This window comes from Abramis brama (genome assembly GCF_963993115.1).
Source record: "Abramis brama genome assembly, chromosome: 3".
In the NCBI taxonomy this organism is placed as follows: Eukaryota; Metazoa; Chordata; class Actinopteri; order Cypriniformes; family Leuciscidae; genus Abramis; species Abramis brama.
This window is the reverse complement of record NC_139965.1, coordinates 43,695,958-43,723,326: the sequence shown is the minus strand read 5'-3', so window position 1 is coordinate 43,723,326 and position 27,369 is coordinate 43,695,958. Positions and strand designations below refer to the sequence as shown.

General features: G+C 40.0%; 1 protein-coding gene across 19 annotated transcripts in view; it reads right to left on the bottom strand.

Moving 5' to 3' along the window:
* LOC311079499 (nuclear factor 1 B-type-like) overlaps window positions 1-27,369 on the bottom strand; it is a 99,354-nt gene that overhangs the window by 28,177 nt on the left and 43,808 nt on the right. For all 19 annotated transcript variants that reach the window (XM_084108969.1, XM_084108975.1, XM_084108964.1 and 16 more), the window contains exon 3: window positions 375-428. In XM_084108969.1, coding sequence (XP_083965095.1) covers window positions 375-428 — 54 coding nt within the window. The remainder of the gene's footprint in view (window positions 1-374; window positions 429-27,369) is intronic.

The following is a 27,369-nucleotide window of genomic DNA, read 5'->3' as shown; positions in this document are numbered from 1 at the left end:
GTGAATGATTACTGGATTCGATTTTTATGAATTTCTTATTTGTACATTTTTTAAATAAAATAAAAAGGTTTTATCATTTTATAATTACTCTAAATTTCTAGCTGATGAAAAGTGAGCATAAATCAAATTATTAATAATAACAATTTTAAAATTCCCAGATATTTTTAGATTGTCCATGACTTTGGGAACCCTGAAACAATATAATGAAAATGAAATAAACAACCATATAACATTGGTGTCATACAGGATTTATCTGTCTTTATAGGGTGTCATTATTATGGGTACACCAGCACCTGGCAATAGTTTACTTAAAACCCTTGACTGCAGATGTAGATTTATGTGCATTTGTGTTTTTTGCATTTACGTTGACATACCTGGAGGGTTCTTGCCAGGCTCATTGTTGCTTGGACTTCCTGACTGTTGCGAGTCTGAAAACACAAAATAAAGTTGGTGGATTAAAACACAAAACCCAGAAAGAACAGTAGGTCTACAGATGACAGTACTGCACTTCACTGTAATTTATCATCCACTTGGCAGTGTTTTCTCATGTTTGTTTAGCTGTTATGGTTTTGTTGACATTAGGAAATTAGAAAAATTTAGAAAAATCAAAACAACACAAATACACAATATATAAACAACAAACAGTAGGATCCAAAAGACCACATATTTTACATTTTAATCTGGAAACAAATTGAAATCTTTAGGGTTTTACAACATGGAACATCTCTGGTATAAACTGAAAAATAATTATTTCAGTTTCTGCAAATTTGTGACTGATCATGTGTGAACTCTTTGTGATAATGGTCAGATGCTTTTTGGATAATCACAAAGCATGCTGGAGAACATGATCATCAGGTTTTACATATCATGCAGCTCGATTAAAGCAAATAGGCAACAAACCCAACACAAAGAAAGAATTTGGTACAGTAAACAGCCTGAAAAGCAAACTACAGTTTCTGGGTCCTGACAGGACAGGCCAGATGTGTGCAGTTACATGCTTGTTTCTTTCAGTGATGGGGAACGGGAACAGAAAAGGGAAGGGAAAAAGAAGGATGTAGGAACAGGTAAAGGCAAAGCTGAAACGTGCCTCAAAAGTAAAATGGAGATACAATACACACCCCACCTTGAAGAGCATGAGCAAAGTAGAGGAGTAGGGGAGAAAAGATGGAAAAATTAGAAGAATCCTGCCTGCCATTGATGTGTGCTTTAAATGTTACATGATTAATGATGTTACCTTACAAAACCTTTAGGAAGACCCTTCCTTGATCCTACAGTGCTAATGATAGTGGCATGCTTTATCCCAGTCTTTTCAGGAGCTCATTTAATAATCTGCTTATTTCAAGATCACAACAAGCAACATATCTGGGATTCACTGATATAAAAATTCTGGGCGATAGCAATGAACCGAAGTGAATTTAGGTAGTATGATAATGCGTCTTTTTTTTTTTTTTTACATAGATTGCATTTAACAATGTTATTACATTATATTAAACTAATATAATATTTACTTATTAGTGATTTTAAATATTACATTTAGATTGCTTTTGCTGTCATCTAACATTTATTTAAATGTAAAAAATAGGATACATGAGGTTGTGCAAATAAATATATAGTACCAGATGATCTATATATTCAATATGGATTGATACTTTAATAATAATAATACTATTAATAATAATAGTAATAATAATAAAGCAATCATATAGGCCGATAACCAATATAATACTAAAAAACAAACAAATGCTTAAACAATAAGGCATTGCTGTTTTGTTTTGTTTACCTAAAGGGGCTTAGTTTTAGTTAACCGACCAACTCAACACTGATATCGGACAATGCAATTATGATGCCTAAATGTTGGCGTTTAGTAAATAAAAAAATGGGGGGGGGAAAGAGAAAATGAGCTGTCATTACTCTTGTTCCTTCCTAAGCTCCATTTCAGAAGTGAAAGTTAAAGGGGGAGAGTAAGAGATAGAGAGATGGGAATAAATCCCACCCCCCCTCAAAAATGACCATTAAACAGAGCTGCAAAAATGGAATGTTCTTGGCTTCAGCTCAACAATGACAAAAAAGGGAGGGAACACCATATATTAAGAAGAAAAAAGTCTGGAGAAAATTAAGATAGAGTGAGAGGAGGAGAAAAATCCCCACTCGTGGTTTGTCCTGTGCATTTGTTAGAAATTTTAAGAGTTATTTCTGCATTAAGCTTCAACTATTTTTTTCCCACATAATAAATAACATCTTAAGTAGTGTTTGAATCATGAAAGCGTATTGGACCATTGGCCAACAGCTGAGTCTTTGATTGGACAGAAGCAGGTTGGCATTGTGACAGTGCCCGTTCCTATGCCAACTACCCTCCCCCTACAATTTACAAGCAAGTTATACACCATCCATCAGTCTGCTTAAAGACATCTCCTACTATGCCGATGCTCCAAAAGAGAAAACAGAAATGGAGAGAGGTAAAGGAATAGTTTGCATCTCTAAGTACAATCTTGCATGGATGTTGAGTGATTGAACACAGGGCACATCAATAGAGCAGATGGCACACACTTTTAAACAGCTCTGATCCAGACACACTGCTACGGCCCACAATGAAATAAAGAAACCATGGCTAATTTCAGCAGGATATTCAATATTTTTGTAATAAATATAAAATAAAGTTTACGTTTTTCCATAATAAGTAATACCACATCTACAAGCGCCAGCTCTTTTGTAAAGTTTAATATGGCATATATTATACACTCACTGGCCACTTTATTAAGTACACCTGTTCAACTGCTCGTTAATGCAAACATCTAATCATCCAATCATGGCAGCAACTCAATTAATTTAGGCATGTAGACAAGACGATAGGTCAAGACAATCTGCTGAAGTTCAAACTGAGCATCAGAATGGGGAGGAAAGGTGATTTAAGTGACTTTGAACGTGACATGGTTGTTGGTGCCAGACAAAAATGCCTTCTTGCTGCCAGAGGTCAGAGGAGAATGTCCAGACTGGTTTAAGCTGATAGAAAGACAATTTTAACTAAAATAACCACTCGTTACAACCGAGGTATGCAGAAGAGCATATCTGAACACACAACATGTCGAAACCTTGAAGTAGATGTGCTACCGAAGCAGAAGACCACTTCAGGGGGAAATAAACGGGAAACTGAGGCTACAATTAGCACGGGTTCTCCAAAACTGGATAATAGAAGATTGTAAAAACATTGACTAGTCTGATGAGTCTCGATTTCTGCTGCCACATTCAGATGGTAGGATCAGAATTAAACAACATAAAAGCAAGGAGTAAACAACATAAGCATGGATCCAACCTGCCTTGTATCAACGGTTCAGGCTGCTGCTGGTGGTGTAATGGTGTGGAGCATATTTTCTTGGCACACTTTGGGCTCCTTAGTACCAATTGAGCATCGTTTAAATGCCACAGCTTACATGAGTATTGTTGCTGACCATGTCTATCTCTTTATGACCACAGTGTACCCATCCTCTGATAGCTATTCCAGCAGAATAACGCGCCATGTCACATAGCTCAAATGATTTCAAACTGGTTTCTTGAAGATAACAATGAGTTCACTATACTCAAATGGCCTCCACAGTCACCAGATCTCAATCCAGTAGAGCACCTTTGTGATGTGGTGTGACGGAAGATTTGCATCATAAACCGTTTTTCTACCGTTGGGCCGAACAGTTCTAAAAACGGTAAGGAACGGTTCCAGTTATGTTTCCACTTCAACCTGGTACGGCATGATTACAAACCATTCTCGGCCCGGGATTCTCAGCACGGTTAGCTAACCATGCTGGTAGAATGCATGTAGTGATGTCGCCACTCAGGATTGGTCACTTGTCTGTTGCTTGGCTACCAGTTTCTCTGTAGCTGATTAATCGTGCTATTTGAGTGACACAAACACAAATTAATAATAAAATTAAAATAAATATCTGATCATCTTCCATGACGTGGTAGATATCTCATAAAATCAGTAAACCGTTGCATTACCAAGGCAACGACTGACACATTTGTATTACATTCCAAAGAGCTCTGTTATCAGCCCCACAGTGGAAAATGAAACCATATCCGTGCCGCCATGGCCGGATCGGCACGGAATGGAACGGTTAAACAAAGAGAACGGTTTCGCCCAGCAGTAGAAAAGTGGCTATACTGTAAATGTACAGCCGACAAATCTGCAGAGACTGCATGATGCTATCATAATCTCTGAGGAATGTTTCCAGCATCTTGTTGAATCTATGCCACAAAGAATTAAGGCAGTTCTGAAGGCAAAAGAGGGCCCACCCGGAACTAGCAAGATGACAATAATGTGTGTATGTGTGGCTGTGCTTTACACATGGTGGGGCGTTTGAATAAGCAACCGATGGTTCGCTCTGAAAATAAATATCTATAAGCCACACATTTAAACAGTTTGGCCAGGGCAGTGCTGTGTATGTGTGCGCACGCTTGTGTATAAGAGAGAGACAGCTCCCAGAAACACTCTGAGCTTCTCCAAACACAACAACCCTTGGCACCCAACAGCCCTGCCACTTGTTTAAACAAACAAACTGTCCGAGGAGAGAACATGGAAGAGAGAGGGCAGACTGAGGAGGGGAAAATGAATCTTTCCTTTCTTTGTGCAGTAACCCATGAGGAAAGTATGGTATAACTACTTTTTTTCTGAAGAAAATGTGGACTGTTTGCCCATGCTAAACTCTTCGCCATAATGATAGGGTGCTCTTGACTAGGGCTTTGCAACGCAGTTTCTAATGTCTTCTGAGTGGCCTGTAGCATGTTAATATGCTGTTGCTAAGGTATTCCTAGTGATTGCTAGCGCATTTCTAACTGCCTCCCTAAGAGTCCACTCCCAAAACCAATGATATTCTGCACTCTAAAACTCTCTGGGATTTTTAAACCGATTTTATCATTCGCCAGGTGAGAATTGAAAGTCTGATGGGTAAGAAAAGCAGTAGCAGAGTTCTCCTTAAAGGCTGAGACACACAGAGCCAACATCAACAAACTAGTGGCAACGAAAGCCATCTGTGTTGTCGCTTTGTGTCATCTGTGTTTGGGCCAAAAAAATTATTTTTGAATACACCACAAAGACTACAGCCAACGACCAGCTAGCATGTATGTTCAGCACCTGCGTTAAAATAAATAACTCTCCATAACAGTAGGTGGCAGTAGTTTATATACGTTATTCAAAAATGGAAAATAGGACTGTGGATTTTGAATATAAAACATGTTGTTCAGTTGGTCTTCACTTTCTTCATTCTGGCACCGATTCAACATGCTCAATTGGCCGAAAAGTCGCTGACGGTGAACTGACTAATGCCAATGCTGCGGGACACACTGCAAAAACTGGGCCGACAGACCCTCAATGATGGCATTGGCTGGTGGCCGACTGTCAGCTTGGTGTGTCACGACCATAAAAGGCCACACAATCTGAGCAATCTCATGTAACTGTTCACCCCCCAAAAACATTATTCTGTCAATATTCACTCCAAACGTGTATGTCGTTCTGTCTGCTGTGGAATAATATAAAAAATTAAATGTCTCTCTTTTTTTTCTATACAATGGAAGTCAAAGGGCACCAAGACATTCTTCAAAAATATCTTATTTTGTGTTCTGCAGAAGAAATATAATCTTTGGAACGACATGAGGGTGAGTAAATGATGACAGAATTTTCATTTTATGGGTGAACAACTATCACTTTAAAATTATGGGTTTGTTCCCTAACAGTATAAGCAACAGTAATAGTGATGCATTTCTTGGTGACTAAAAATCTTAGATGAAGACATTTGATCTAGGATCATATCCACATGAATAAAAGCAAGATGAGCTCATCGCGGATCGCTTGAGCTTCATAAATACGATGCCCTAATGTATCCTTGTGCCACCTTATCTACTGGATAGCATCCATACAGCTGTCACAATTATACCTTCAGCACTTCTTCCACCAGCAATGTAACGTAATGTTATTCTGCGGGAAGAATACCTCCAATACCTGAATCTGGGGTATTGGATCTATGAACCCAAACACACAAGCACACACACTTACACTTGGCTCCGTCCCAATGTAACCCAAGCAGCATCTTGTCTTTGTTTTGAGCGTGGTTGAGAGCTATCACATACTTCAGCAACTTTAATTCACTGTATCACACCCCCACCCCACCCCGCACACGCAAACGCACACGCAAACAGACCTGCCGCGTGCACACTGTCGACATTTCAGGAGGAGGCGTCTGGCAGCCATTTTAGAAAGCTGCACACATATACTGTTATGCTTGCCAAAGAAACCAGGCCCGAGCCAAGAACGCTCTCTCTCTTTCACTCTATCCTGAATCCTGAGCCAAGCAGAGGGAGGGAGAGCGAGAGAAAGAGAGGGAGAGAGATAGGCAGCAGAGAGAACCAGAGAGGTAGAATATCTTCTAATTATGGCCAGTCCTGGCCCAAATGTTTTGAACTGTACAGCTGCAATTGTGTAAATATTGTGTGACTGAGTGACACCCAGCGATTGAGTGTGTGTTTGTGTGTGCTAGTCACTGACCCGCTCTTATGACCTCACGCTATGGCTGACATCAGCATGCATACCCAAAAAGTGCACAGAGAAGGATCTTTGTGTTTAATTTCTACTTTTTTCTTCATGTTTACATCTTTAAATCAATCTTTCAGATGCATATCTCTCACTACTTGTTTCACTTTTCCCTCTATTCACTATGGCAATTGTTGATAAATTACAGCTCTTTATCAAAGTTTGTTGTAACCCAAACATAGATATAGTGAGCAGCGTGCCAGCTCTAGAGATAGAGAGTGAATGTCAGATGAGGCTTGTGTAAATGGGCATCTCTTCTCTGAAAGGACATCAGTATATGGGCAGATGGTCATTTCATAGTGCAGTTAATATCACCTCACTTCTGTAAATTTAACCATTTAATTAACAAATATCAACTCAATGAAAATAAATGTTGTGCTTTTTGTGGAAACTTTGATCATTTCTTTTTTTTCAGGATTCTTTGATAAGTAGAAGCATTTATTTGAAATTGAAATATTTTGTAATATTGTAAATGTCCTTACTGCCACTCTAACTGAGCCAAAACTTTTTGTAGTGTATATTATATTAATATTCATGTAAATTTTTGTTTAAATATTCAAAATTCAGGTTAAGTAAATATAATATACTCACTGCTTGAATGGTTAAACATGGTTTGGTGATGTTGGTTTTCTGCATTGGACAATCTTTAGATCTCTAATTGGGCCAAGACTGTTTTTATTAAGGACTGTGATTAGATTACAACTCCAGTTTTCTTCTATCAAGTATCCTAAGGGGCTACATGTCACAGATCAGACTACACACAGACTGAGACAAACACTGACCCTCTCTGAGACACAATATATCCACACATACACAGACAGACAGGGTGTGAAAATGGGACTAATGCCCGAGTGACAGACACTTACCACCCCCAACCCCCAATCCCCCCCCCCCCCCCCCCACACACACACCAAAAAAAAACGAAAAAAAAAAGTTTCTCCCCAGCCACACACACTCACATTAAACACTGGCCTCAGTTTCCAGCCTGATCTCAAGCACTTGATTGCAGACATGAAGAGGGGAGGCTAAAGTCAGAATCTCCAGGGATGAATGAGAGATTGAGCAGACAGAGAGAAAGAAAGGGGGTGGGAAAGAGAGACAGAGTTGAAAAGAGGAACCGAACAATGGTAGAGACAGGACGGGGCTATTAAAAAGGAGTGGGGTGGATCATGCTAGGACAAACTAGAGAGAGAGAGAGAGAGAGAGAGAGAGAGAGAGAGAGAGAGAGAGCGCAAGACTGAGAGCGCAAGACTGAAACAAAAGAGAAATTGTGTGTTTCAGACTGCCTTCTGTGGCTAAAAAAGTGCAAATAAAAGAAGTGTCTGGGAAAACAAGTCACTCAGGGCATCTTACACACACACACACAGACACATGTGCAACTTCAGGCACACGTCTTCACAATATCACACTGTGTTAATAAAGACATACAAGCATATAGCGCACACAATGGCTGAGACGCACACTGCATCACGCAGCGAGCACCGATGTACACATGTTCCCATGTCAGCACAACACTGAACCCAGGGTGGCTCATCCGTCACATTAAAAATGACTGGACCACTGTGACAGCACTATGTGTGTGTGTCTGTTTTCCACCTCAGTAACAAAGGAAGCCTATAGAGGGCACATCAAAAAACTCGCTCACAACTGCTCCGTCTGGCCTTACAAACTTTAGTCACACGTTCGTTCCAAAGGGGCCTCAGATCCTAGTCGTCATAACACACATCAATAAGTTGACAAGTGTCGACCAAACCTCTCCAAAATCTCCCCCTGACAGCGTATCGCTTCTGCTCGTATTGTTGTATGATTGGCCAAGTGAACGGTCCATTTGCATGAGTGTGCGTGGAGTCGTGGGATGCCACCGTCGGCCTGATCCATCCATAGCTGTGGCAAATGTCCAAGCCTTTTTGTAGCCGTCAGACGTGAGGAAAGGAGGAATGAAGAGAAAAAGGGAGGGAGGGATGAAGAGACTGAGACTATAGATTCAATTATGCATGCACATTTCCCCATTCATGGAGGCTTCTACGGATCAGGACGGGGGAGGCGGAAGAGGGGAACCAATGACATTCTGCCGTATGTAGCTCCTGTCGAGAGGAACACTAATGAGGTGACACTCAGTGGCTGGAGCCAAGCCAAAACAGTCCATTAACTCCGCACAAGTAGTTAAGAGGAGGAGAGATGGGGAGGGGAATGGATTGAGAGAAATGAAGGAGAAGAAAGAGAGAGAGAGAGAGAGAGAGAGAGAGAGAGAGAGAGAGAGAGAGAGAGAGAGAGAGAGAGAGAGAGAGAGAGAGAGAGAGAGAGAGAGAGAGTTGTGAATGACACGCCAGGAGGCCAATGGCTGTGTGGAGTATGTTGATCAGTAGCAGTATAGTGTGTGTGTGAAAATTAGCAATGTATGTGCAAAACTACATATTTTCAAAGTCGACAAAGTTTATGTGTGCAATGGAAGGTGTCTCGAGATTCAGGCTAAGAACAAACTATTCTCTTTCAGAAAGTGTTGTCTTACTTGGCGCAAGAATTAACCTTTCACATGCTATACAGATAACAATTCTCAATGTTTTATTTTCAGACTACAACAAAACACCTAAAGCAATATGTTATGTTTATTCTTTTAGTTGCATGCTCACCAGAGTACTGCTATCAGTCAAAGTCAATATAGCATTGCTCACACATCTAAGCATACATATTTGCACACTCAACAGTGTGAGAAGAAATCCTGTTCACATTATTATGCTTCCACTGTCAGGACATGTCATAATAAGTGTATCTTTCTTGTACACAATGTAAAGTTCCTCTCCTTTAAGCTATATTTATATAAATAAAATAATTACAGTACATGTCAAGAAATACCAATTCAGACAATGTAGAAGTTATGGAGCAGGAATGTTAGGAATGAGCTCCATCAATTATTCTATAGCTGAACTGACTTCAGCTGAACAACAGCCAAAATGCATTTTCCTGTTATCACTGTAAACCTGCTTTGAAACAATCGGTATCATATAAAGTGCTATATAAATAAAGGTTCAGTTTAAGATAGCAGTCTAGGTGACGTGGTGACATTTGCATATTGCAGAGCTGCCAACTTTTGAGTTTAGCTTGGAGTGAGAATAATGGAGGAGGAGGGGGATCCCCATCTTGCATCACAATAAGTGTATTGTGATTGTCAAAACATTTTAGTAACTAAACTGAATTTTATTAGGTTTAGTGACAACATGTTACAATGTTTACATGGCACAATTTCTGGTAAGCTACGTTTTTTTATTATTGCTTGACACAAATTTCACAATTTCAATTCAATTCTTGTGATTTGATTCTTGACTCATTTGGATAAATATTAGGTACACAAGATAGGCATTGCTTTTTCTCAAGAAAAAAAAAATCTCACCTAATGCTGTAAACATACAGAGAGCCCTATCAGCTGGTAGTATTATTTAAGGTTAAAGATAACTCAAATTAATAATAATGCTTTTTTTATTATAACAACAACTTTATTTAATGATACAAGTAAAAATATAATAAATATGTAATATAGTACACATATTTAGTAAAATACTCTCTATAGCTGTTTTTTTCTAGCCAACTAACGTGCTATAGCCTATATTATGGTCATTAAATGGCTTTCCTGAGGTAAATGTTGTGACATAATTGTTCTCCAGCTGTTTTATTGACCCCTTTCCACGGTTGAAAAACACTGATTGATCGATATTATTTATGAGGAATATACATTTCAGATAGTTGTACTGTATCTTTCAATATTGTTCATTCGTGTTTATTTACTAGCTAGAGATGATCGGTTCACGTGCCATTAGGGATCTGTCACGTCACATTTACAAGTGCCAAAACGGTATTTATTGTTTGAATTTCGTAATAAAATTGACAGAATCTGAGAGCTGAGATTTTTTTATATATCATAAGTAACCTGCTCGGTCTAGTCTGTCGGTCTGTGTCGTCTTTGCTTCGCGATTTTTTTTGTGCGTGAGAAAATGGATGTGTGGTGTGAGAGCGTGTGAAAAGTGTCAATTGCGTGAGTCTCACGGTGAATACGTGAGAGCTGGCAGCTCTGATATTGTAGCACAAGAGTAGGTTAGTCAGATTTCTGACTATGATTGACAATGATTCCAATTATTTACAATGATACCAATTATTTATAAGTGTATATTTTTAAGTTACATTACCAAGGTTACCAAGTTGCATCATGTATCAAACCCAATATTCAAGAACTGACTGCTAATGAAAAAATTAAGTGTGAATATTGGTGAAGAAAAATGGTAAGGAAATCGGTAAAGATAGTGTCTTGCTAACACAAACCCAATTATTATGTACTGATTGCGTTGGAATGTAGCTAAATTGGTTACCTTAAAAATCAGTTGCAGCTTTGATCGTTTGATCACTGACATACAAGTTCCACAAACTCATCATCTTACATTGCATAAGGGATTGCAGACAATATCAGCATATACAAATGTACACTTTTAAAATCAATGGAAAAGCATATCATCCAAGTATTTTTAGCTTACGATTTTCAAAACTATGATCCAGGTCGTGCTAATTCTAATCTCACATACTATTTAGGATGGACAATACGTAAATTGTGATGCAGAATGGAAAAGCCTACAGATCAGAATCCCTTATGCAACTGTATTTCCTTCAGCTGCAAGACATCACAGTGCCAACCTCAGTTGATAGCCAAGCTTCCATTTGTGGTGAGGGCCAATGGGGTGTCAGCTCAAGCATGAGGAGGCGGGGCAATGTGCCAGCACAGTAGAGAAGTAGTACCCAAGTATGGCCTCACTCCAGCTGGGCCAGAGGCGACAGACAGCCACTGTTTAGCACCCATATACACACAAAACACACACACACACACAGACACCCCCCCCCCCCACACACACACACACACACACCCTAATTAGGATGTTGAGGGAATTATTGGATCATATAATGCCACATCTAAGACGAGATCTTGGCCTGAAACAGACAAAGGAACAAAGCACACACTCATTTAGACAGCTCCACTGGCACACACTTCTGGAACAAGATGGGGGGGAACACTGAATTTAATGTGTCATTATAAACATAAAAACTGACTCCCAACATAGCCAACAGATGTCTGAGTACTTTTATAGTGCTATGACACCACTAATTTCACTGCACACAGAAAAAAAACTCAGCCAGGGCTAAAATAGATGCTGCAGGTGTCTCTCAGTGCAACAGCACTCTATTACCTGTAAAATGCTCTTGACATTCTGTGCCTTGTCTCACCTTCATAAATTGCTGAATTATGAGTCCTTGCTAGTCTAGTCAGATAGTCTCTTAATTAATGGGCAACATGATTCTGGTGTTCGAAGCCAATATAAGTTGAGGGATAGAATTCAGAAAAGTAAATGTATCAAGAATTAATCGGCTGTGCCTATAAAAGGTGAGTCCTTGACAATAAGTAATCCAACCAAGTTCATCATGTCATCTATTGTTTGAAGATTTTAACTGCTTTTCATTAATATGCCTCCAAGTTCTCTCTGTAATAGTCTTTAGATAGTGACGCCTCAATCTATCAGAAGTGGATCAGAGAGAAAGCAGATCTCCTTGCAGCAGATGTTGATTTTCACTTCCACCTTAGAAGGAGACAGACCTTCTCCTGGACCCTCTCCATTCCAAACACTCTACTGCCTTCTATCAGGTATCAATCGCTCTTACCTCTACATCATGCAGTATTGATATGTATCTGAACCCTCTATGGCAGGGGTGTCCAATCCTGTTCCTGGAGGGCCAACGTCCTGCAGAGATTAGCTCCAATCTGCCCCAACTCATCTGCCAGGGAGTTTTTAGAATTGTGAAGACCTCAATTAGATGGTTCGGGTGTGTTTAATTAGGATTGAAGGTAAACTCTGCAAGATAGTGACCTTCCAGGCGCAGGATTGGACACATATGCTCTATGGTGGCCATTGCTGAAAATGTGTAAATATTCAAAGTCAAAGTTTTTAAAGATGTTTTCCTTATTCCCAAGCTACGTGTATGTATAGGGAACCAAAGAGATTACTGTGATTAGCATGTAGACACGATTTTGGCCAACTGTATGTTTCTCCTGGAAATTGGCCCCCACAGCAATGAGTTTTTGTTTTCTGGGATAATTATGTCATTCAGCTTCTTGAGAAAGCTGTCATATTTACAACAAAAAGCTACAGTTTCCTCTTTTTTTTGGCAAATGTAGCAAGTGTGTGAAACAGCTTGCAGAGGCGGGATGGTGTTCCCCTGACAAAGACTTTCCTTTGAAGTGTGTCAAAAAGCCAGTGGTTGATGATTAATACAAGCGGCTGTCCTTTCACTCTGAAGAGTGCACACGACCGCTGCAAGGTCAACAAACAGGCCAATTGACATGTCTTGCCGCAGCAACTGTCCAACTGCCTCAGAAAACTCCAGCTAGCCCACCAGAATGGAGTGATGCAACCCATAATTCACGTGGCAGGATCCCTCATCCCTGGCAGATGCTCAGGCAGGCAAATCCTCCATGTGCTTCTTTGGCTTGCCGGGGTGGCCTTGGGCTTCAACAGTAACATGTGGTTTGGCTCCAGTGCTCAGTTTATATGGGCGATTGTAAGAGGAGGAACCGCTAAATGAATTTCAGATTCTGTTGTTCTAAAACCATAAACAATTTTACACAAAGCCTGGCATTAAGAAATGGGGTCCTGGCGCAAAATGAGAAATGCTTCCAATAACAAACAGCTTTGTCTTCATTCTTCTGTAACCTGTAAATCTCTCCTAAAAAAAAAATAAGGATCTACTTGTAGTGAAATGTCTTAATGGATGTCTCACTGAAAGTATGTTCAGTAGATTATTTGACAGCGCCATTTGAGAAATTTCAAAAAGATTATGCATTAATATCATGTGCCGTCTGTTTATTTTAATACCATAAAAATGTCATCTTTTAAGGTTATTGCAATTCTAAGCAAACATATACAAGGATAAAAGTAGGCCTTGTGAAGAAGGTGCAAGACCATCAAGAAGTGCAAATAGTGTCACTTTTTTTATAAATCATATGTGGTCTAGAATAAGAGTTACAGCAGGCATTCCTGCACAGTGTGGCAACAACCACCCTCCCTCGCTTTAGGGGCTAGAATGCAAAAGGTCTTTGTGTGCGGTTCCGTTTTTTTGGGGCAGGCTGCCAAAACACTAAAATGATATGAAGAACAATGCCAAGCTGTCATGCAGCTGAAATTCAGAGGAGGCCTGTTAATTTGCCTTCACCTACAAAGGTGGCATTTCTTAACAAACCTCCTAGTAGACACACTAAAAGAAGCTGAGGAAGGCTTAGGAGAAAGGAGGGAGGGTGCAAGCCAGCGTTGGGAGGCCTGAGATGTTAGTTCACTGTTTTTGTTCTCTTGACCTCAAAAGGCAAGTTCACATGTTAATCACATAAGAGCTCTTTTGTGCAAACGATGTAGCCTCTCCTTCATAAGAATGAAGTGGCGGATGGAACTCTTAGTCCCAACAGTCAGCTTTTCCAAGAGCCAACTCAGGAATTTCCCGTCCGACATTATTTCTTCTCCTGTTGTTTTTTCTGCCACTTCCTCTGTTCTTTGCAACTGTCTGCTTGACCAAACCTCAGGGGACTTTTTTGCCTTTATAGCCAAACCTGTCACTTTCCATCGTCCGAGCAGGGCTGGACTGGCCATCGGGCATACCGGGCACTTTCCTGGTGGGCCGACGTGCTTTTTGGGCCGATACATCTCATACTCATACATAATTTTTATTATTATTATTTTTTCTTTTTTTTTAACGGCCCATAAAATGTGTACATCGGTGGCCCATTCGTTTTGTAAACTGTGTCAAAATATATGTTTTCTGACCTTCATCAGCTCCTGTGGCAGATGATGATAGTGAGGAGGATCAGGAGAGAGATGAGAAAGTCTAGAGCCTGCGGTAAGCAGAACTACTTTCAAAACACTTAGGCTATGTCATGAGTGTAGGAACTCATAACCCAGTTACAGATTATTTCCACATCTGCATAGTTGATGATTACCGCAATTCACTAGAAATTTAATGAGAGGCGTTTGTAAACCATGTTTTCCGCCAAAATAAAAGCTTGATGCAGTTTGCGTCAAAATAAAAGATCATGTGCTTATCTCTTTCAAGTATAGAAATTGGTACAAAACTAATTATGAAAGTTTCCTTTATTTTTTAGTGCATTTGTTTTACAAAATATGGCTATTACTGTCATAGGATTAATATTATAACTATTATTATGTAGTGTAATGTAAATAGACACTGTAACTAAAAGAGGTTTCAATTTTTCTTTGTTTAATTTGCACACTGAATATGGGTTGGAGCTTTTAATTTTGAACTCTCAAAGTGCACCAGATTGATGAATTTAACATTAAAATGCACAAAATTTTATTACGGGGGGCATGCCCCCAAACCCCCCTAGAAGGACCGAGGTCCACCCACCACAGTTTTACCAAAAATCCTGTAAGAAACACTGGTATTGCTATGCCAATGCAGCTTATAGCTTGTTTTAGGATTCATCACTGTGGAGTATAGTTCAACTGTATTAATAAATGTCAAATTTTTACTTATTTCATCTGTTAACTCTCACTTGTTCCTATACTCACTCATTACCTGGCATTAGTGGTTTTAAGGAATAGGAGTTGGTATGCATATATTTAAGGGCGTGCAAAGATGGGTGGTGTTTATGATCATATAGTGGGCCAGTCTGGGCCAAAATGTCAGGGCTGATTTTTTGTCCCAGTCCAGCCCTGCGTCCGAGTTTCTGTTTATTAACAACGCGGTGAGCGTTGAGCGATTCGAAAGGTGAGCGATTCGTCACACATGGGAAGTGACGTACGCTTCTCATGCATAGCTCAGAAAGACAAACAACATGAAGGAGAGTGAGGCCTTCTTGTTTGTGTTTTGTGGGACAAGTTTCTCAGAGGCAGGGCTTAAGGAAATAAGTGAAAGAAGGGAAGGAGAAGGAAGAAGAGGAAAACAACCCTTTTCTCTCACTGTACGTGATGTGATCTGATCTAGTTTTTCAACACAAAGCAACCACCCCTCCAGCGCACACCTGAAGACCTTCAGTGCACAAACACATTGCCACTGTTCTAGACAACACACACATTATTTCCATTCAGTCACTGCTGCACATTGGGAGATCAGGGCTAAGAGGCACACCCTGTCTCTTTACCTCAAGAAGAATTCTAAGGACCAGAACACTTTTAAGCTCTTTTTACAGCCCAGGTATGCTACCATCGTGAGCATTAATTATTATTGCCTGCAGCAATTTTCCATCGTCTGAGGAAAAACCCAGCTACATTTTTACTGCCCTTTTTTCTGCCCTGTATGGCGCTGCCATAAACATGTAAACGTTTGATCATCTACCTTTTCATTTCATTATAGACTAAAACTGCATACTGCACAAGCATATTGACATGGTCAGGGTTGGATACATCATTTTAACGTTCATATAATTATACAAAGCTATAAGGTATAGATGCTTCCCAATTAAAATATAAAATATAATGCCTTGCTCAAAGTATCAATTATAATCCATAAGTTAAATGCATGTTTTTTTTTTATCAAATTATTAGATTCAGACACAAAAAATTAGGCTACATCATGTTGTTGACCCAAAAGACAATGATAGCAAATGCCTTTGCTCCAGTGGATGTGTTTTACTAAATGTTCATAACTATCTTTAGTTTGTGGTGACATCAATAAATCTGGGACCAAACCAAGAACGAACAGTTTTACAAAGACAGCGGCAAGTTCTCTAACTCATGATGCTTTCCTAACTTATAATGTGTGGGAATACACTGTCCATTTGTTTCTAACCAATTAGCATGGCTTTTGCTAACAGAAATAGACGGTACCCTATGTAAGCATCAACAGTCCAGAAATGTGTTTCCCTCAAAATAAATCTTGTTGCTTTACAACATTAGAGGCCTATGCTAAAGTGATACTCCCCTAGCACTTGGATAGGCTTCCCTGCCAATGCTTCAAAATGTTATCTGCACCGGGCCTGGATATGCCATTGCATCATGGGAACTGGAGAAGATATCAAAGAGCCACCATTAGATCGGACACACTAATCCACACTCTTGGCAACTGTTTGCATGTACGTATGCCCCCAACCTTCAATACTGGACTACTTTTCTCAGAGAGGGACTTTTTCCAAATGCTCTCTAGAAGTAAGGTCAATCTCATTGCTGACACCAGTGGCAGGCGTAAGGCAGCAGGGCTTCGGCCGCAGTCCCAGGCGGTTGGCAGAGGTGCTGCAACATTTCCCATCCGTGGCCTGGGGCCCTAATCCAAGCCACTCGAGTTTGGCATGCCTCACCTGGAACACCCCAAGCTTTCATTTGTAAACATTCACTATGGCAAACCAAGGCGGCCATATTTTCACACCGCTAAAAGTACAGTAAAACAGATCCTCCACAACGCAAAAGCAGAGACAGAAGAAAACGCTGGGGGAAGGGCCTTTATATAAGCTTTTCATGCTGAGCGCACCAAAAGCAGGGCATGCAAGGTGGGTTTTTTATCATTTGAAGGAATTATACAGATCGTATGTCATCATATGGAATTCCTTTTACACATAATGCATTTCCTTCATGGAGACAGTCTGTTAGAGGCCATATAGCATGTCTACAGGGAGAACTTTTTAGGGCAGAGAAAAAACTCCAGTGACTTTCAGTGCACGTGGGGTGGGGGTGGGGGCCTCCAGCAGGGGCGGTCTCTACTCGCTGAAGAGAAATATGCCATATGCACTCGTTGAACTGGGGCCTGTGCAGGCTCCTCTCAAGGTTATTAGAAAATCCTGCACACAAAGTAGCCAGTGCAAAAACAAACTTCAAGAAAGTTGTGCCACAGTCTGTGACTTGCTGGGAGCTTTCAAGTAGTCCTATACAGTCAAACAAACATTTCTATGATGATTTGCATAGAATTAATTATTCACTTTGTTCTATCGGACACCCCGTAATGGCAGTGATTTGTCTCTGCCCCAGATAGCAGAGCTGCTGCCTTTGACACTGAGCTTCCTTCCCCTTCAAAGCGGCAAGCACAGAGGCTGTGCATCCGCTGCCGCACCCCTGGGCCCTCGTCCACACAAAGGTAGGAAATGACAGCCACAGCAGTTCACATTGTGACCAGGTCTCTAAATCACATCTTGTTTCATGCACCGCTCTTCATGCATGTTTCAAAAGAGGAAATTATAAATACAACAGTGGCTTGTAAAAGTTTCTGACCACAATCATTAGAGCACTCTAAAAAAACAGGCAACTAATTGAGTAACGCCATGGCTTATTGCGGTGGCATTGAGTTACAGTGTGCTGTAAACAAAGACGGCAGATCTACAGAAAAAAAGTCTCTAAAAAAAGTAAATGGATACTATCAGGGATAAGACAGCAGAATCACAGACAACTTCAGACAGTGCTACACGTACAGGGTGTGTACCAGCTGAAAGTTTATTAAGGATTAATCATTGGTTAAAACAGAAATGTCTAAATTAAAAGAATGTGGCACAGTAGAAATCGTTTGATGATATTCCCAGCTTACATGTATTGGTAAGCAGGAAAGTATATGAACTGCTGGGGGATTTCTGTCAGCCTGCTCTCATTAGGGGGTGGTTAACCTGTCAACATTCCACTCGTGGTCTGAATAGAGGCCTACCTCGATAGGCAGTAAATAAACAAGCAGGTAGATGAATTGGTTCCTTTGCATTAACAGACCATTAGCACCTCGTAAAGAACCTATTTTCTGTTTTATTACAGATTAACCCCCGTCTTCATAAAACGAGGCCCAGGAACTCATCTGCCGCAGGTATCTAGACCTCACAGTGGGAGAAGGGCTTGATGACATCAGCTTAAGGAATCTCTCTCCAGACCTACAGACACTAAAAGAGTTGGACAGGACATGAAGGGTCATTTGTCTTTACTCATTCATGGATCATGCCATTACACCATGCCGTAAATTCTTGTATGGGGCAGAACGATAGAGAAGTGAGAACTCCAGGTCCCTGGTACAGGTCTTTGGCTCACATGGTATTGAGGTTAGAGCACACAACTGAAAGAAGCTGCTGCCTTTCAGGTGCCTTTATCAGAGACTGTTAAGTAGAAGATACACTAGGTCATAAATATGATGACGTAACACAAAGGCATTCCAATACAGTAAAGGAACCTCGGTCTGCAACACAGAAGCGAATATGGATTAGATGTCACGGGTGAATGTTAACACACACTAGTCAATTTCACAAGAGAGCCTTCTTTTGAAGGCAATGTGTGTGACTGCTAACTCCTTGGATTAGCTCTGGTTTTATTAACTGTCATCTCTTGCTGCTCTTTGACAAATTTGCCGTTGTTATTAAAAGTTCTTGAGTGCTTTCGCTGAAAGGGGAGGTTTGAAACAAAGGCAATAACTAATCTTTTTTTATTGGAAGTTGTAATCACTCCATTCGCTGGGCTGACTGATAATATGCCACTAACATAACTTACACAACCCTCCCAACTATCTGAAGTGGGCAGGCTTAATGACAAACCAGCCAAACTTGATGGAACATTTCAGCAAGTAAACGATTTGCTATCACCTTATTTAACCTTGGCAGCTGCAACTAAAGCTCAGTGGAAGACGTCTGGAGTGTTAACCCTTAGTGCACATGAGGTAAAATCCCTGAGCTGCTGTATACTTGAATCAGCAGTTATGGGAATGAGCACTGAGTGCTTTAAAGACCAAAAAAGCATGACTACAGGATTTGAAATAGTGATAACCAGTGCTCTACAGAGCTCTTTTAAGGATTTCTGTTTTGTTTTAGTTTTTTTGTGAGTGTGCCTCCAGCCTCCAACACTATACACATGCAAGCAAAGTAAAGCAAGTAAAGTATTGTTTAACTGGTAGTATTTGGCCTGTGACATATTAACTGTTTCCTGTCATGTTGAATAGTGACAGTGGTAGCAAGAACATTTTATGCTGAGCTGCATATTTTTAACCTCCCTGTGTCCCCTCTGCTGGGTCTCTAACCATACACCTGCCCAACATAGATTACTTTGTTTTCTTTTTAACTAAGGTTGCTGCTATAAATTATTATAATTATTGATTATTCAATAAATTAAAGATAAAGATAGATAAAGAAAAACACTTCACTGCTGTTTATATCTTTGTCTGAGGTGATTGAATAACTTGAAGTGACATTATTTGGTTTGGGGGTGGGCAAAATACCGGTAGACACGATAAACCATAAGAAATTCTCCTTATATTCAGGGTCGTCTTATATTTAGGACAATATGGTAATATCGCTCATCTCTAAAAGGGCTCAAACTAAATAGGGCTCAAACTCTTCTTAAGGTTTTGCATTGTCCTGTCTCCTTTCCTGTAACTCAGCCACACATCACAATAAATTAAAACAGACAATGTTTCCTTATAGTATGACAATGTCAAAGTTCCTTGGTAAAAGAAGCAATTTCACTTTTTACTGGTGCAAGAGGGTAATAGGAGCAGTCCAGACTAACACTAACCTAACTCTCAAAAGCTGTCAATCATGTCATCCTCTAATGGAGGACATGAAAGTCACTGCGCTAGGCTTGGTTTACATTCTGTCTTAGTGGTTTCTACTGTGTGGAAAGAGGATAAGCATCACCCTTGCTTTATCTCTTCAGCAAAACTCTATAGAAGACATAAACATTTGTATAATCTGGCCTTAGATGCCTCTGTTGGAAAATGGGTGAAGGCATGCCATCAAGAAAAGAGGTCATTACAGTAGGCTCCACTCCAAGTTAATAAAAAAGGTCCACATTTATTGCAATTTCTCTAAAATGTTAAATATTATAACATCTGCTTATTCCACATCATCTCTACAAAAAACACAGTTTTAAAATGATGACCAATTCAGACTCAGTAAGCATCATAGAGCACAAACAATGCTGTGCCTCTTTCAGGGGATGGGGGAATGAAAGAGCTCTCTGTTTTACCTGGCAGATGACAGAGGTATGTATGTGAGATATGTCTACTCATTCAAGTGCAACGCCCAGCACAGCTCCCAATGTAATGCTTATTACAGTGCAACTGTGCAAGTAACTTTCAAAAGCTATCAAATGTAATAAGCATTGTGACCAAAACTACAAAAGGGACAAAAATACTATACAGAAAAACAGCTGTATATATATAAAAAGGTGACTTGACTTTATCGTACATGTTTGTCTATTCATTTATAAAAATAAATTCATGCATTTAGAAATTAATTTATAAAACTTGCTAAAAAAAATAAAAAATAATATTACATACAATATGAATAAATTCTGTAAAAGTATTGTTTATTGTTAGTTCATAATACCTGATGCATTTACTAACTTTAACAAATCAAACCGTATTATTTTTGTTACCGCAGAACTTCTATACAACAATGCTGTGATTACCTGCAGCACTTGGCCTACAGAATATTCAATAAAACAGCCCTCTTTCTTGTCTAATGTTGTTTAATTATGTCATGCATGTTTCGCATGTCCTACGACAGATCACGTTTTGCCAGCATAAACACAACTGACTCCTAACTAAATTCCTGAGTATGTGTATGCTGACTAACATAAGACAGCAACAGTGTCTCAAATGGGGCTAAACAAGTCACCATGTTCTCAATCATCTTATTACCAACAGAGCAAACGCAGCCAAGAATCACATCATGCACACTGTAGTCTATGTAATGCAATAACTTGAACTAATAGGTTCAGTACATGCTCTTCTACATGCTGGGTCTTATTGGGTACAGACAATAAGAGACCACTAAAAAATGCTAAAAAAGCCAGATGAATCAGATTTCGTATACAGTAGAAGCTAATCCTACATTCCTACCCTTATGCAACAAAAATATATGGGAATATACAATATTCTATATGCAAAATATAATGCAATATATTACATAAAACATTTCCATATATAGGAAACTACTGCTTATATTTTTCAACCTACTGTAATATATGCATTGACCATGTTTGGCTATATTTTGATATAAAAATATTTAGAAATTAAGACAAAAATAACATTACATGTAATATTCATAAAGTTGTATCCTTTATTACACACATATATTGCACATGCATGTTCCCATATAAATGTGAAAGTATGTACACACATATATACACATTCACAGAATGAGTTACAGCAGATTTCGAGTTCACAGTATGCTTTGCTTCTGACTGTTAAAGGAGAGTTTCTGGTATGTCTGAGTTTTTGGGGTTACCACTGTGCTGAAGAGTAGAGTCTCTGGTTAGGTTGACGATTGGCCAAAGACCATTAAGGCAATGGGCCCTATCTTGCACCCAGCGCAATTGACTTTGTACACCGACGCATGTATCATTCCTATTTTGCACCCGCGCAAAGCGGACTTTTCCCTCCACAGACGCACGTCGGTTAACTAAGAAATACACTTGCGCTCCCCGGGGCGGTTCAGCGCAAAGAGGAGGCGTGTTCCGGCGCAAAAGTTCCCTCATGCTATTTTGCAGGTTTAGAAAACAATTCCGCCACTGACCGAAAGAAAACAGTTTAAAGTCAGTGGCGCGTTGCGCATGTTATTCATATGCTATTTTAAGGGCGCATGCTTGGCCAACAATGTAGCGTGTGCACAACACGCATACACTTTGATTCTCTCATCTACACACAGACGCAGCAGTTATCATTTTTGCAAATCATACATTATTACAAAAGATAGATAGATAGATAGATAGATAGATAGATAGATAGATAGATAGATAGATAGATAGATAGATAGATAGATAGATAGTTTATTATAAAAGTATACATCTAGCTTACACATTTACCCAAATTATCATACGCCTGTTTAACCGAAGTTAATTTGGGTGTGTTTCTCCATCCCCAACGTCCCTGACGAGAACGTCGGTCTCCTCGGCTTTGAACCGCTCCTTGCAAATCCGCCGTTACAGTAGGAATCCGCTATAGAACAAGCGTGCCTGCTCTTAAAGGGAATGTGAGATGTCACTCTGATTGGTTTATTTCACGTCACGCCCAAACCACACCTATGAATAATGAAGCTACTTCAGACCAACCCATTTTAGATTTGCGTCGGGCGCAAGAGTCATTTATCCCGCCGGTATAATAGCAACAGCACCCAAGACCCGCCCACAAAGTTACTTGCGTTTTGCGCTTGATACTTGCGTTTCAGATCGTTAAAATAGGGCCCTATATGTTACTTTATTTAAAAAGTAATGGCTGTACATTCTTCAGCACAGTGATAAGTCTCTTTAATAAATACTTTAGTACATGCATGTCTGCTTGCACTACTGTACACAACCAGTGCCATGTCTTGTAAACATGAGTAAGTGGAAGTTTGGAGTATTTAGTTCATTGTCCCACATGGTACCAACAATAAAAAGAGAGGGCAGAAAGAGTTAAACACTGGGAGTCTCTGAGGCTTGACAGTCATGTATACAGTGCAGCTTTCAGCTATTCAGCAGGTGACTCTCAACCCTAGAGCCTGGTATGCAGCTCATTTCCTGATTACAAGTACATGCAAGTGAAGCTGAAGGAGAAAGAAAGGTTGAGTGAAATGGCGGAAGAGCAGTGTTTGGTTAGTGGCGGTATACATTAGCTTAGCTTTCAGTGCTTTAAAGGAATACGAGTACCAACCCCTCTGGACACACATCCCAGCGGAGCTAGTGGGATTTAACGGCTTCTAAGAATAAACACAAGTTTTACAATAGACTCTTTAGGAGTCAAATATAGGTGTGGTCACAATTTTACAGATCACAGAAACTGAACTTAAACCTAACTGGAAGACTTGTATAATTGGGCTAGTATTAGGTTCATCTGGCCCTGATCTGACACATTTCTTTCCTGTGGTAAAAGATGAATTGCAAGGGTATGAAACCGAATGCAAGAGGCATTTCACTTTATATTTTTTAAAAATGCAACTGTTGTGGTGAAATGTTAACAGTGTTACAGTTGATCCATGTACCATACAGGACCAGATTCTGTATTGTAAAAGTACTACTATGTCTTTCCATGTCCTCCTCTCTGCTTTTAATTTGATGTCTGGAAAGCCATTTTTGCGGTTGGCTGAAGCATATGGTGTGTGGTAGCGTGTGGGTTCCACGCTCGGGTGAGAGGAGAAGATTGTGAGATTTATTTCTGCAAAGTTACAACAATAGCGCTGGTTTATATTAGTGCCTGATTTGAGTAGAACAGCATCAGCCACCAGAACATGAGACATGTATCCCCTGCGGAAGGGTCACACATCACTGGGCCACATGTTAAACATCATGTAGTGGAAATAATGATCTAGTAAAAAAATATATTATAATAATTGCAAATTTAACTAAGGTTTATTGTTAGTTTAACTGGTAAAAATACAACAGACTTTTCACACTATTGCTAGTTCCTTGTCTGGGCTTAAGAGATACACAAAATATCAGGTTATCCTATAACTACTGGCCAATATTTTTGTGTTCTTTTTAACTCTGATTTGTTAGTTCTTCTTAATCTGATCAGGCAAAAACTGGAAGTAGATAATATCAAGTCTTATTGTTTCCAATTTAAATAGTGTACTTTTTTATAGAGCAGTACAGGTTTATTATTTAAAGTTGTGATAAAACCGAAGTAGTGACAGATTTTCTTCTGTATTGTGATGCACATCCAAATGAAACGGGTTATCGGAAAAGAAAAAAAGCAGTCACGGTTTAAATTATTGATCTATCTGTGCCCTATCAATTGTAAAAGTAATATTCCTGATCATTACTTCTTCTCCCACACTTTCTGTGACATAACTGCAAGCCACCTTCTATATGCAACTACAAACCTGTTCCTGTTCCTATTACTCGAATTACTCAGATTAGACCAAATATAAGCACTGCTCTTTCCCATCAGAGCAATTTTCGCTCAAATAAGGAGTGTAATTACTATCCTTTATATCTGAAATATGTTCTCTGCACCTCTGCCTTTTCACCTGTGTTCAGACTGTGCTTGACTGCTTGTAGAGTTTATATGTTGCTTTTGCTTGGCTTCTCGCTTATCAATCCCCCTTGTGAGCTAATCTCTCCTCGGAAAGCTCTCCATTTTGTGTTCCTTTCTAGAGATACTGTTACATGCAGCCCAGACACAACTTGCAGGGCCAGGGTGGGGTGGAGAAACAGCGCAGGGCTGATTAGCGCACTTCCGCCCTCCTCAGCATGTGATACATATGCACTCCGTTTACTCCCTCAGTGCGCGTTTTCTGCCATACCACCGGAAGTGTGGAATGAGCGAACGGCCGTTGGAGGAGATGATGTCATTTGGCGGGAATGCAGATGGCCGAATTAGTGGAACATGGAGTCGCACAGGGTGGACACAAGCTCTTGTGGACTCATAAAATAAAAAATTTCAATTTTTTTGCTAAATGGGTGTTTATAGTATACCTTGCAAAGCAGGTCAATATGCAAAAACAATGCTTGTAGTATAAATGGCCAGTGTAGATAGATATTGCTCTTATATGTTTTTTATATTAGCAAAAGCATCAAAGGCTTGCCTTGCACAATAAATCCGATTTTTTACTGTAAACACAAAAATCCGCACGAGATCCGTTTTTTTCACATTCGATCTGAGCCACTTCCAAATGTGGTTTTAAATCAGATACATATCCGATATCTGGACTTTCGAACTACATTACTGAAAATGTATAATTACCGTTATTTTCCGGGCTATATCCATTCGGTCAGATATTGCGCTGCAAAACATCCATGCCAGCTGTTATCTTGTCCATGCTGGCAAACAAGCTAGCTACCCAACATGAATTATATAAATAATTTTAATAGCACGGCCATTCAAAACCAGGTTCTACCATGTGAATAGTAAAGCGATCACCGACAATCATTTTGGGCTGAAATTAATGTAAACAGATATCAGATATACCAGTCATGTCTAAAATAAATGTAAACAGGCGGGCCAAAAAAATCGGATATGGTCAAAAGATTGGATCTTTGCATTAAGACTTGCAGTGTAAACGCAGCCAAAGTGAATCGGAAGTATCTGCAAGCATTCAATTCATTTCCCACATACGCAGACCTCTGTATGTGTACAGTTCCAGTAGATCGTTATCAACTAGACTGAGGGGACTTATCTCAAACGCAATTGTGCTATGATCTTATCTGGCCTGTGTGTGTTGTTTATCATTGTTGACATGGAGGCCTGGAGTGGAGTGTGAGGGTTTGGAGTTCCCCTGCACTAAAAATCTATTGCAGTAAAACGGCCAAATGTGTATGTGTATGTGTGTGTGTGTGTGTGTGTGTGTGTGTGTGTGTGTGTGTGTGTGTGTGTGTGTGTGTGTGTGTGTGAGATAGTTGGAGATGGGACGTGTCGAGGAGCTTGATTTGACACAACATTTAGTCACACATGCACACACTTCCCAGAGAACATGTGCGCACACGTATGATCCTTCTAGACAACCTCTCAGGTGACCACTGGCCTCAGGGTCATTCTGCGTATCTTCATGCTTCTTTCTTAGAAAAAGACAAGGGGGAAGAAAGGGGAAATTTTCTCATACGCAAGGAAGGGAGAGACGAGAGAGACCCCCACACAGCGAGCTAGTATGGAAGACAGCACAAAAGAGTGAGTGAGAAAGGGAGAGCTGACAGAATATTTTCCTCAGAGGAGAGAAGTGATAGGCCTTGTGTTTACACAGGTGTTTTACGATTCTGGAAGGTTGAGCCGCGCGTTCCGTAGCATCTTACTATAAATACTGCAATGCACAGACATGTACTGCAGATCCAAACCACAAAACACACACCTTAAATGTTCAGAAACTTAATCTGTTTGACTTTAAAATGGAAAAATAATGACCTCTGAAAACAAAATGGCTATTGTTATTGGGCTTATAACACCTCTTACAATCTTTTTATTGTTGTTGAGAGTGTACATTGTACAAGCACCTAAAAGAAAGAAGGGGCACTTTTAAATTCTTTGACTAAGGCTAAGACAAAAGTGAATGAGGATGTCTGAATGCACTGTTACTATTATTTCACTCTTTATATGACAAAACCAACACAAACAAAGCTTTATCATCTCATAACACACACCGTCATGACCTCTGAATCTCTTAATATGTGGCATCTTCTGTTACCAGAACCTGTTTACACAATATACTGCATGTACTGCTTTTAAAGCGTGTTAGCGGTCTGTCAATGAATAGGTCTAATCAGAGGTGTTTGAGATAGATAAAGGGAAAAAACTCTGTGCTAATATATGTGTGGTGTGTGTGGGGCTTGAGGTTGGACTGAAGGAGCATTATCTTGGCAGTCAGGGTTTGTGATCAGGGTTGATGGGGAGGGGATGAGTGGAAATCGTCCAATCAGCTGCCTTCACCGCTCAGTTAAAGCAGATTGCTTCAAAAACATTAAGGGCCCTATTTTAACGATCTAAGCACATGGTCTAAAGCATAGGGCGCAAGTTCACTTAGGGCGTGTCCGAAATTACTTTTGCTAGTTTAACGATGGGAAAAATGGTCGGCGCACCAGGCGCATGGTCTAAAAGGGTTGTCCTAATTCTCTTAATGAGTTATGAACAGCTTTTGTTTGTTCAGATCACAAAAAACAAAAGGGGAGAAAGAGAAAGAAAAAAGACTGCTCGCACTGCTGTGCTGTGTCACCCACACCAGTGTGGAGAGGTCCAAAAAAGAAAGCTCGCTCAGGTTCCACAGACTTCTTATGAAGAGCTAAAGAGAGCATCAAAGTGCTTGGCTCCAAAGCAAAAGACTGAAGTGCAATCGCACCTTCTGCTCATTATATACCCGCGCTGCGTGGCTAAACAGCTGATACAAATGATTGCATGCCAATGTA